The 13192-nt window shown below is 38.4% G+C and overlaps 2 protein-coding genes across 2 annotated transcripts; both read right to left on the minus strand.

Moving 5' to 3' along the window:
• Window positions 1-280: 280 nt before the first annotated feature.
• LOC123556306 (uncharacterized) lies at window positions 281-11356 on the minus strand. Its single transcript, XM_045346910.2, has 11 exons — window positions 11208-11356; window positions 8005-8231; window positions 7065-7231; window positions 5477-5727; window positions 5086-5225; window positions 4587-4778; window positions 2924-3007; window positions 2378-2659; window positions 1870-2061; window positions 1069-1216; window positions 281-615 (listed from the first exon to the last, which is right to left on the minus strand). The coding sequence occupies exons 1-11, from the start codon at window positions 11266-11268 to the stop codon at window positions 365-367; spliced, it is 1995 nt and encodes a 664-aa protein (XP_045202845.2). The 5' UTR covers window positions 11269-11356; the 3' UTR covers window positions 281-364.
• Window positions 11357-11487: 131 nt separating this feature from the next.
• LOC128557237 (protein qua-1-like) lies at window positions 11488-12989 on the minus strand. Its single transcript, XM_053544413.1, has 2 exons — window positions 12827-12989; window positions 11488-12614 (listed from the first exon to the last, which is right to left on the minus strand). Exons 1-2 carry the CDS (start codon window positions 12987-12989, stop codon window positions 11488-11490), a joined length of 1290 nt encoding a protein of 429 aa, XP_053400388.1.
• Window positions 12990-13192: the final 203 nt, after the last annotated feature.

Raw genomic sequence — 13192 nt, forward strand, 5'->3', positions numbered from 1 at the left:
TACTAAATTGAACGGTCATCACTCAAGCGTTCGGAAAAAAATATACGACACTTTATCTGGCTTACACTTGGATTAAGGCAAATGTCTTTCTCGTTGGACAGTTAAGAAATAAATTATTTTTTTATATTGAACATTTTTTTTGTGTTTGTATTATTTGATTAAAATATGTATAGAAGGTTTCATGAAACGGTTTTCTACAGCCATGCCAACGATGCAAAGAGGAGGGGGGGGAGGGGTCATTTTTGTGCGAAAAATACTCAAATCAAGTATCAAAATGTGTTTTGCCCGTTTTTTTGATTTACAGAAAGTTGTACACATCAGGTTGTCATGGCAGTCTATGCGAAAACAATCGGTAACATGTATGCTATTGTGATAAATATGTTTGCATCGTCGCAACAACTAAAATCATTAACTGTGTAGATGCAAACACAGAAGCTCCACTTGTGCATTTCTTATTTTCTGAACCATCTGATCTTTTATCTGTAAACTTCCAGTTACCACATCTAGGGAAATCGTGAGGAACACGTGGCATGTTCTCAGCTTCCCCAACTTGGACAAGCAATCCCATTCCGATAGAAAGATGAAATTGAATATGGCAGTGGAAAAACCAAAAACCTGCAAAATAAAATTACATATATCTTGTCTTGGACTCAAGATAAATTGATAGCATCCGGACTAAAATCAAATACATAACAATCCGCCCACACACACGCTTATTGATTCGAAGAAACACTTCCCGTCTTGTAAAATAAAGAAAACTGAACATAAAAAGTGCATATTTAAAAACATGCTTACATTGTAACAAAACACGGTCTATGATCTCAATCTAGGCTTAGTTGCTTTTATAATGCTTACAGATATTGGCTTACAGTTGGTCAGGGCGGAGGAGGGACCTTCGCTTGTATTATGATAGACATGTTTGTTACATATATGGCTTTATTAAGCTTTAAGGACGACAACTCTCTACAGCACAAGCAACCCGTTTCAAAAGATGGTGTACTGTGTGGCAAATTGTGTCGTGTCGTCACAGACATAAGTGCTATCTGTCTAGATGTTCATAATAGATACCTGGGTTGTTGGCCTGGAAACGGACAATAGTATATCCACCATCAGGGACTGTTACCGTGTCCTTAGCAACGGGATCAACGAGATTACGAGCAAGTCTACCTTCGTTGTCAAGTTGTTTGATCTCCTCCATCGAGGTTGTTTCACCTACCTGAATGTAAGAAACAACTTGTACAGATGCAATAATAATATTATTCCAGCTTTGTATGCACAGCTTGAATCCAAATGCATCCACACATCGCTAAATCATAAACTGTCGAACTAATATTTAATTTCACGAGACCATGAATCATCATTTTGCATTGCTCATAATTTTTTTTTATAAATATCATTATTATTATTATTATTATTATTATACCAGATTTATATAGCGCCCTTTTCATGATATACCCGTTCAAAGGCCACACTGGGTGTCATTTCCATCAACATCAATTTCAAAAGGTTCCTAGTGCCACTGCTGTATATTTGCTTAATTATGCAACATATAATCTGGATCTTGTAAAATGAAGAACAAAAATCACGTAAACCTGGTTACGGATTTGTGGATTTTACAGACATGGTTCAGCATTTCATACTCTGTAAACTTTTATTTTATGTCTGATCTTCACCACACTCGGCATTTAAGTGCTACCTATATAAAAACAGATGCCTGTATTTTTAGACATTTAGTTGTACATGTTTTCTAAATGATTCCCCTCCCAAAACAGAATAAATCTAAGTTATTTGTTTCCTCATGTAATAACATTATGTGCTTAGATTCCCAACGGGATTTAATAATCCAAAACCACTGGCAACAGTACTTACAATGTCCATTCCAACAACAAAGAATCTGTAGCCGTGTATGTGCATTGGGTGGTTGGCTTGGATATTCACACTTTCGCCTATGATAATAAATTCTACGACATCACCTAAGTCAACCTTCAGCCGGTGAACACATTCGCAAAATTCCCTCGAGCAATTCCGTGACCCCAGAGTCTCGTAGTTACAGTATATGTTCTGTATCGTTAACAAAAATAACTTTCGCGTGAACTTTTTTGACATACATGGATAACTCTTTATTAGTTATTCCCACTTATCTAGCATGCTGAAGTGTAGAAGAATGATTTTATCTGTCAGAAAGACATGTATATAAATATTGAAAGCATGTCCTTCAAGACTCTTTGTAGATTTCTTTTATTCCTTTACAGACATTAATTTTGTGTTTAATAATTGCTTTTGATGTTAACTTCTATTGTGTACATACTGATAGTTTAAACAGGCTTATCACTTAAAAATTGTAGAAAAGGGATTTCATACAAATCCACTACAATACCTCGTCCAGCTCTTCATGTTGATACAATGGCGGTGAATGAGGCAAAGTCAAAGACACTCGATTTATTTGTGGCATGTATGTTTGCAGAGATTGTTTTGTTGCAGAAATCGGATAGTAGGTCTCATGTTGGTAATAATAGTTATCCACCTTGTTGAAGTCCATAGCCAGGTAAAACTTTTTATCTGGTACCGCTTTTAAGGCATCCCCACCGGCAACAAGCGATTTCAGATTTACCACGGGTATGTATGTGTCGTTGGCTTTTTTGTTCAGAGGATTCAACAGCTATGACAAAAAGATTCTTTGATTAAAGTATCAAAATATAAGAAGCAAAACCGTATACAGAATCGATTCCCTTCACTCTGTGGGACCGATGTTAACAATAATTATATTGCATGATAGTAGCCTATATCAATAATGTTCAGCATACAATTTTTATTTTTGTTGTTGTTTTTTGTTAGAGTACAAAGACCAATGACTTGGGATAGAGTTTGCCTGAATACTAAATGGTCATAAGGTTAATAACAATGATAGTTTAAAAATAATTACCTTCCCTTCACGATCACCATCTTCCCAAGTTATCGTTCCGGAAGGATTCTTGCTCTGTGCACCATTGTAACGTAAAATAGCAACCTAAAGGAATACAGTAAATATAATAAGCCACATAGTGCACTGAGGTAAGCATTCCATTTGTCAATCTAACAAAAACTGTTTCTATAAATTGTCAAATACCACAGAAATATCAGAATCCCTCAAGCAAAAAGGTGATAACTAGTGTTTTAAATAAGACTGTCAGACACACATTTGACAGTTATACACGATACATATTGGAGGTGTGACAATGGCATGAGATTTGTATCTTGAACGTTTAAGTGAACAGACGGACGAACAGAATGATGACCGATTCGGTACTGATGTGCCGTCCTCCGAGGCTAAGTAATTACCTTCTTTTTCAAGATTTTTCTAGCATAGAATCCTGTACACTTATTTTTGCGTTTCGTGTGAGGAATGAATGACATAAGAGAAAAAGACGTTAATTATTTATGATATTATATATTTCTAACAGAAAAATCTATACTGAACAAAACTATATAAACTGACACAATTAAATTTTGGATGTGATGTTATCGTGTTTTATCTTGACCGCACTTGGTCATTAAATCAATTTTGCACTAACCGCAACCCCAATCTTGTAGACATGATAAAATAAAATAAAAAACAGATTTGCTTTATTTAGGAATCTAAAGTATGGCATATTTAAATGCCAGGTATAATATATATCTCGTAAGCTGTAAGTAGATAGTGTCATCCATGTTTGTTAAGTGCTAAAAGTGCATAAGCGATTGTTCGTGCTAGACTTTGTTTGTTATATGCCTTCTAGTGAAGTTACATGTCTTTGTGTAATTTCGCTGTTCTTTCCGAATTTGAAGAATTTTACTCTTTCTTAAAAGTATCATAGGATATAAAATCATTACCTCATGTCCATGCTGTAATGGGCTAAGTGCTCGTAAAAGGGAGTACTTAAACTTTGTACATTGTAATATGACAGAAAAATGACCTCTATATTGTTTGACAGGTTTCTCAGATATTTGTTGAAAAAAAATCTAAATAATGGTATGATGATTATAGCGTAACAGGGTAATTTTTGTTTATTTCTTTAAAAGAATATAAGGTTTTGGGAATATAAATTTTTGACCTTTTTCAATATCAAGTTAGTTTATTATTTTTCAATTTCTCTCAAGAAATGAGTTTACCTTTCAATCATGTCAATAAGTAAAAGTGTCACTGGGTTTTATCATATTTACAATTTATTTTTATACAGTATTTCATTTATTTATTTATTAAAAAACGAGTGTAAATCGTGATAAAAAGGAAGTTTGGCGATATAATAAAGTAATATTGCACGGGCCGTCTGGCATTTTTTTCCATATATAAACGTAGCTTTAGATGCAAGGCACAAAGAGGTTTGAATTAGAAAGGAGATAGCTAGATAGGCTTTGTTTACTGTCAAAATGAAATAAAATACTCTGTCAGTTATATTTGGTAAAGATTGTGTTGAATTAAATTTTATTGTGAAAATAAAATTAATGTTGAAACGTTGAGATTGTGTTCTTGCGTTACTCTAGTTGTCTTAAAACTGTACGGTCAAATCAAAATCATTCTCCTCGCATTATACAGGTTGCAGAATAAATAAATAAATAAATAAATATACTTGTGTAGCTTTCTTTTCCCCGCAGTCGGCGAGACCCCTTAACCTGATCCAGTAGTTGTCGACGGGCATTGACGCATTCAGCACAAAGTCATATCTTTCGCCAGCGAAAATGGTGAATGAATCTACGTCGATCTTTTCAAATGCACCTCCGTCGGAAGCTATCATTGTTACAGTGTGCTCGTCAACGGAGACCTATATGAAAACTGAGTTCTCTTTTATTCACTTCTAATAAAGAATGTAAGCGTCTGTCTTTTCATGATGCTGTTTGGCTTATCCGTGGACTTAGTGGGAATACGCAGTAGCGAATAACATTATGCTCAAATTACAAACTAATGAAATAAATGGAATGAATGCGAAACGCTGAGGAGGGAGAATGTCCGTCTACAATCATACACAAATAGCATCCGTTTGCTCTATGACTTTGAATTATACACACATGCATCAAAGTGAAATTGAAAAAAAAAAGATACCAAATGTAATAATTCTTCAAAAGCCTCACTTGAATTGGACAATTCATAGTTGCAGCGCTGATAACTCTGAACCGGTACCGTTTGCCTCGAGTAACATGAAACACTTCTACAGGCGTGTATACCTTGGTTTGGTCAACAGTGTTAACAAACTCTCTATACATTCCCTTTCCTGAACGAAAAAAAAGACACAAAATTCTTGACATAAATTCGTTTAAGCAATACATTCATATCTCATGAAATTAGGTTTCTTATAAACCCCAATTTGATGCAAAATCAGCCATCTTGGTCAAGTAATCGAAACTCCATATGACAATTGGCGCCAGAGGCATATCAGAGGAAAGCTCTTTTATTACTTTTTTGTTCAATGACATAATTGTTCAAATAGAACATATGATACGTTCAGTGATTGTAATATTTTACCATTTACGAGTATAGATTCCGGTTCGTCGTCGCCGTCGGAATGCTGGTAGTGAGCATATCTCTCGATACCTATTTCACCTATCCAATCATTGATAACAATCGTATGTTCTGGAAGGTCCTCTTCGTACAGTCCTAAATGGTCTTCGTTGCCGTCTGCTTGCCGGACCACAAATGCACCAAATATACCATCTGTTCGCTGCATACCGAGATGTGCGTGCCAAAAATGAGACCCTGGATTTTCAGCAATGAATCTGAAACAAGAGAAAACTAAATGGAATGAAATATGCACTCTATTTCAGTTTTTGTGCCTTGTGTGTCATTTTTTGTCCCTGATCAAATATCTCTTTATCATTCGGTACTTTAAGTAAGGTATTAGGTACATTTTATTCATCAACTCGAAATTCATTGTAAGACCGACACACATCAAACGTATGGCGGATAGATCCGGACAGTGCTGGGAATGCAGGTGAAACGAAGTGGTACAGTGGCGAATATTCTTAAAGGGTTTGGATGCTTATTAAAGGGAACTCTGTTGAACGATAAGTCGAAGAAGGGATTCATCTAACTCGAAAATCACTTAAGCGACGTATATTACGTAAAATAAATAAAAAAATCTTGGGACAAGTTAGGTCGTATTTTGTTACGTATAAAAGTGTCATCTCATCTCCCTAGATTTAACTTAAAGATGAAATACGTATCGTATATACGCTGTCTTTGTTTATCCGACGCTTTAACCTTTAGTCTGCTTGCGGCAAATGATTCCGTATTTGCGACCAGTGTAGATCATGTTCAGCTGCACTTCCTGATCATGACCTGCACTGTTCGCCATTCAGACAGTTTCTTTTTGGTAAGCACCCCTTCAAACAGTTAATGGTACTGCCCAAATTGAAAGACAGACAAGTTCATTTTAGAAATTTAGGAGGGTGATGGTTAATGAAAAACAGTCTCCACTATAGCAATAAAATTACCTTAAAATTGTTATTAAATTAAGAAATACACATGGAAAAATATCACAGGTTTCTTTGTATTTTACCAAGATTATTTCCACACATGCTTTAGCACAAAAACACTAATAATATAATACCCTAATGTACTCAAATATACGTGACATGGACAGGAACTTGAGAAGTGTTTTCATCAAGTTGTATCCTATAGCAGTTAACCTAAAATATTATATCATTGTAAGCGAAGGCAGGATAAAAAGTTGTACAATCTTACATTTTAATGAATTTCGGCTAAAGACGTAATTGTGAATGCAGTTTTTTTTTACAAATATAATGCAATATATTTTATATTCATATAATTCCTTAGGCAAATTATTGTATACTCATAGTTAGGTAACTCTTGGTTGAAAAAATCATATGAAAATAAATATTTGAAAATGCATCCAGTGAAAATCTAACATGAATTAAGTATTTAATGAACAGAGTTAAGCGTAAATGATCAGTTGTTAAAATTTCGAACAAATCAATGACGTGATCAAAATCTGTTTGACCACACATATAAAACTTAGCAAAAAAGAACAAAGGAAAAGGAGAACAAGTAATATGTTGGTTCCACATTGAAACTGTAAGAAAAGAAACTAGACCTGTATTCAAACGACGTTTCCGCTTGTATTGGGCATTGTGTAACCATGCCAACCCCGTCCATATGTTGGGAACCATGCTGTAGGATACCATGCCAATGTATGCTGGTTCCCTCTCCGCCAGCAAGGTCGTTTACAACATTTACAATAACAGTGTCACCTTCGCAGACCTATAGAAGAATAGAAGATGTATATTTGGCTGGGCATAAGACGAAAGTGTGTATGCACATTCTTTTATCAACATTTATGTGTTTAACTGCAGCATTCAACTTTATTTACAAGTCTCTAACCAATCAAAGGCCATACATTTTTGAAGTTTCCATGTAGTTATGATTTACATCCAGTTGAACAACTGGTTTATCTGTCTTTAACATAAAACTAAAAGCCTTAATGAATTTTAAATTAATCCGATCTAATATGCTGATTTCACTAGTGATAGTCGAAGTATGGCACTGTCGCATGTACACTTCAAGGGAAACTCGTGTTGTAATATATGTAGATCTTTTTAATTTACAAAAATCAAATGCCAATGAATTTAAAGGTCCATAAAAACTCATAAACAACGATTTCTTCAAAGAAGTACCAAACTGTGAAAAAAAACTTAGCATAAGTTATCGTTACCGATATTTATTCATTTAATTCATGCCCAAAGTAAGCGTTTTTACGCCAAAACGACAAATTAGCTTTCAGTGAACGACCGAAAGTATACAGGTCTGGACAGACTGCGATACAGGAAACCTCGTGTCAACGTTTTCAACGGATCTAACACACGGGCCACAGAATAAGAATCTGACGCTCTGTCCGAAAGACATTCAAGTCTGGTATTTAAGTTTCTGTATAGGAGCATTAAACATTATGAAGACCAATTGTTAGCCTATGGTATAAGTCGGTCTTTGTCAATTTGATACCACGCCGTATATTTTTACTTCAAGAGAAAACTTACGTGTATAGCAGGACCGGGCAACATTCTATTAACCACGAGAATACCACGTGGAACTCCATCCGCCGGTATACAATGAGGCCGAAAGCAGTCAGTAGTATTAAAGGGACATCCGTAACACGCCTTTGTAAGTGTGAAATATAGCTCCAGATCAAACTCATACACACACTCGCGAGGTTGGTTAATTTCACAAGGTCGTATACATGAGCTGTTTCTGTATGTTCGTAACTCTGAAATTGAAACTGTCACCTGATACCGGAAAAAAGTTTGATGGTTGAATATGGTATGATTCTATAAAAACTAAGAGTAAATACTCTGTGATGATAATAACATGCCTACGGTCTTTGGAATGTAATCCTGAGGTGAAGACATCATGACGCCTACAATCTCAGGAATGTATATTTGAGGTGACAACAATATGTAGCCTAGTATCTCAGGCACTGCCGCAAGTAAATTTCTCAGGAAGGTTGTTATTTAGTTTGGTGAAAATAAAATTATAAGTGAGTTTGTCTTTTTGTACGACTACCTTAAAATCTAACATTTTTTCCGATATAACCGCCATCGTTACCAAAAGCTTTAAAGAAAATGGATCAAACCACAGTTTTCTAACCGTATTCACAAATAAGACCATAGCATTTAAGTGTTCTAGAAGTTCTACAAAAACAAATACTAGTAACCTCTGTTTATGATATACCTTGTATATTCAGTGTCACTTTTGTTGGGAAAAAAAACTTTCATAAAAGTAAATATACGATATAATGCTGGTGTCTAACGCATTCTCTCATGTGCCAGCCAGACAGGAAAGATTTGGTATGATAGGAATGATACGACATTAAAGGAACGACAGCACGATATTATAGAACGCCTAATACGACACTGATGACTTATTGTCATTTGGCTATGGTAAGTTTTCTATCGGCAGTGCCATCTTGCCATTTGGCAGTGCTAAGCTGGCGTTTGACACAGCTTGCTTTTCATTCTAATGTTCTCACTTTATTTCTTTTGGATGTGATTAGTTTTCATTCGGCATTATGTCTTTCGGCAATGCGAACTTGTCATTTGGTAATTGTTACATGACATTCGTTAGTGGTAACTTTTCATTCTGATGTTGGCACTACATTATGCTATGGTTTGATGTTATTTTACAATGGGTATCTTGTTATTTTGCTGTGATAATGTGTGATTCAGTATTTCTAAATTGTCCTTTGGCAGTGCTAATTTTTCATCTGGCAGTGCTAACCTACCCTTCAGTAATGCCAACTTATCATTCGTTAGTTGGCACTTGTCGTTTGTTGGTAACTTTTCATTCCGATAGTGTTGCTTTACATTATGGTGTGGTAATGTTTCATTCTGATATACATGTAGTTTGAACATTCGCTAGTGGTTATTTTTCATTTGACTGTGCTAATTTGTTATTTGGCAATGCTTACTCGACATTCAGCTATGCTAATTCATTATTCGGCAGTGCTAACTTGACACACCCGAATGTCAACTTAACATTGCAGAATAATTTAGCACTGCCGAATGACAAGTTACCTCTACCAAATTACAAATTAACAATGTCGAATTTTACGTTAGCATAGCAGAATAACAAGTTTATAACACTTCTGAATGACAAAGAAACCGCTGCCAAATGACAAATAAGCACAACCGAATAACAAGTTTTCACTGCCGAATGACACCAAGCCACATCATAATGAAATTGTAACACATCATAACTAAATGAAAAGTGATAACATCAGAATGACCAGTTAGCATTGCCGATTGACAAGTAAGCATTGCCGTCTGAGAAGTAAACATTGCCAAATGAAAACTTACCACAGCCAAATGATGTTAAATGACAACATCTCAATAAAACGTTAGCATTGCCGAATGACAAATAAGCACCATCGGATGAAAATCTAACACAGCCAAATGTAAATAAAACAACATCAAAGTCGTGTTTGGCGTTCCATACGATAACGCATCGTTGTCGCATCGTTCCATTTCTAGTTCATCGTTAATGTCGCGGCAAAATTGCTCAAATGCGTTATTTTCTCTTCACAGTACATTGATATGAGTTTGGGGAATTGTTATGTTGGGTACTTATACTAAAGACACGTTGAATATTTCTAAATAATCTCTAACAATATTTCTGCAATATTATTTTATTGTAACGGCTTACATTACATTATGTTATTAATATGTTCATTACTGGTATCATTTTCTTTTATGCAGGGCAGTTTCAATAATTGAAAACTCAACCTGTCTAGACCAATTTGTAACCCCATATGCATTTAAAATATAATACCATATCTACACATATGTTTCGTCAGTTCATCTTGACTAATGTTGATGTATGTGTTGAACATGACATTGCATTATTACATCTTCTTAAGTATATCTTATAAACTCATTGTTTTATGGGCCAAGGCTAAATAATGATTTAAACTCAAATATATTGACTACTTAACTTTCACGAAGAAAGCTTTTGGGATATTCAACAGAAGAGTGGTTGCATCTTTTAATTTTCAAATAAAAATAATTCAGCGAAAAACATTGAAATACAAATTTGAATAGTTTTGCCTTAAATATTTTATTTCAGTCTAAATAATAGCGACGTCTGTTTTCTCCTGATAGCAAAAACTTAACGCTGCTTTTTATTGCCGCTTTTTTCTGCTTTGTTTTGTTTACATTTATTCTTACAGCTTCCTGTTATTATCGTTTACTGGTTTGAGTCATAAATTCGGCCACTTTTTGTGATTTTTCATAAATATTTCTTTCCTTGACTTATAACTCCGTAAGACACCCTGATTAAGAAAAAAATCATTTACCCGAGTTTGTCTACGTGCAGAAGTAAAACTAATGATTATTATATGTTTCGATAAATGTCTAGCTGTCAGCAATAATCCCTTCCTCCACCCCCCACCACCCACCCCACATTGTAAAATTTATATAGACAAAGATAGTGAAAATCAAAATATCAAGGCTAATGTGTTCTAATTTGTAAACTTTGGAAAAATTCCTGTCCGAAGGTTATATGTAATTACAGGCATATACTCAAGATGCTTTCTGACGAAATATATACAACATTTTGATATTAAATTTTTAAATACTCATATTTTCTGCATTTTTAATTTTAAAATTTGAATATAGCGAATATAATTTTCTGAAAAAGCAATTTATTGTGTCAATAATATTCAACGGAGACATTTAAAAAAACTTACCTCGCCCCGCATAACACAATGCAAAACAAATACAGAGAATAACTACACTCGCCGAGTCCATGGCTGAAAAGATTTCGTTACATATAATGTATGGTATTTTATACACTGTCAACTGAAAGCATCTTTATAACAATAGTTTAGTATTGGGTTCATGTCATGACTGCCATAAGCGATAATTGAAAAATGCATTCTTTTTTACACAGGTTTGTTGAGCTACTGTACAGCGACACACATAACTTTCCCAAAGTCCCTCCTTCCCCGAGTCCCTCCTACTTCTCTCCTACTCCCCATCCCTGAGTCTCTCCTGCTGCCCTTGCCCGAGTATCTCCTGCTGCCCCTTCTCCGAGTCTCTCCTGCTCCCCTTCCATAAGTCTCTCCTGCTCCCCTTTCCCGAGTCTCTCCTGCTCCCCTTCCCTGAGTCTCTCCTACTCCCCTTCCCCGAGTTCCTCCTGCTCCCCTTCCCCGATTCCCTCCTGCTCCCCTTCCCCGAATCCCTCCTACTCCCCTTCCCCGATTGTTTCCAGCTCCCTTCCCCGAGTCTCTTTTGCTCCCTTCCCCGAGTCTCTCTTGCTCCCTTCCCCGAGTCTCTCCTTCTCCCCTTCCCCGAGTCTGCCCTGCCACCTTCCCCTAGTCTCTCCTGCTCCCCTTCCCCGAGTTCTCCTGCTCCCCTTCCCCGATTCTTTCCAGCCCCCTTCCCCGAGTCTCTCCTTCTCCCCTTCCCCGAGTCTCTCCTGCTCCCCTCCCCTTCCCGAGTTCCTCCTGGTCCCCTTCCCCGATTCTTTCCAGCCCCCTTCCCCGAGCCTCTCCTTCTCCCCTTCCCCGTCTCTCTTGCTCCCTTCACCGAGTCTCTCCTGCTCCCCTTCCCCGAGTCTGTCCTGCCACCTTCACCTAGTCTCTCCTGCTCCCCTTCCCCGAGTCTCTCTCCACCTTCCCGAGTCTCTGTCCCTTCCGAGTATGTCCTGCCACCTTCCCCTCTCCTGCTCCCCTTCCCCGAGTCTCTCCTGCACCCTTCCCCTAGTCTCTCCTGCTCCCCTTCCCCGAGTCTGTCCTGCCACCTTCCCCTAGTCTCTCTTGCTCCCTTCCCCGAGTTTCTCCTGCTCCTTTCCCCGAGTCTCTCCTGCTCCCCTTCCCCGAGTCTGTCCTGCCACCTTCCCCTAGTCTCTCTTGCTCCCTTCCCCGAGTCTCTCCTGCTCCTTTCCCCGAGTCTCTCCTGCTCCCCTTCCCCGAGTCTGTCCTGCCACCTTCCCCTAGTCACTCCTGCTCCCCTTCCCGAGTCTCTCCTGCTCTCCTTCCCCGATTCTTTCCAGCCCCCTTCCCCGAGTCTCTCCTTCTCCCCTTCCCCGAGTCTCTCCTGCTCCCCTTCCCCGAGTCTCTCCTTCTCCCCTTCCCCGAGTTCCTCCTGGTCCCCTTCCCCGAGTCTCTCCTGCTACCTTCCCCGAGTCTCTCCTGCTCCCCTTCCCCGAGTCTGTCCTGCCACCTTCCCCTAGTCTCTCCTGCTCCCTTCCCCCGAGTCTCTCCTGCACCTTCCCAGTCTCTCCTGCTCCCTTCCCGAGTCTGTCCTGCCACCTTCCCCTAGTCTCTCTCCTGTTTTCCCCCCTTCCCGAGTCTCTCCTTTCCACCTTCCCCTAGTTCTTCCTGCTCCCCTTCCCCGAGTCCTCCTGCTCCCTCCCCGAGTCTCTCCTGTCCCCTTCCCCGATCCCTCCCGGTTCCCTTCCCCGAATCTTTCCCACTCCCCTTCCCCCCCGCTTCTTTCCTAGCCCCCTTCCCCGAGTCTTCCTCCATTCTCCCTTCCGGAGTCTCTTTGCTCCCTTCCCCGAGTCTCTCCTGCTCCCTTCCCGAGTCTCTCCTGCTCCCCTTCCCCGAGTCTGTCCTGCCACCTTCCCCTAGTCTCTCCTGCTCCCCTTCCCCGAGTCTCTCCTGCACCCTTCCCCTAGTCTCTCCTGCTCCCCTTCCCCGAGTCTCCCCTGCTCACCTTCCTCGAGTCC

Source organism: Mercenaria mercenaria, chromosome 5 (genome assembly GCF_021730395.1).
Source record: "Mercenaria mercenaria strain notata chromosome 5, MADL_Memer_1, whole genome shotgun sequence".
NCBI lineage: Eukaryota > Metazoa > Mollusca > Bivalvia > Venerida > Veneridae > Mercenaria > Mercenaria mercenaria.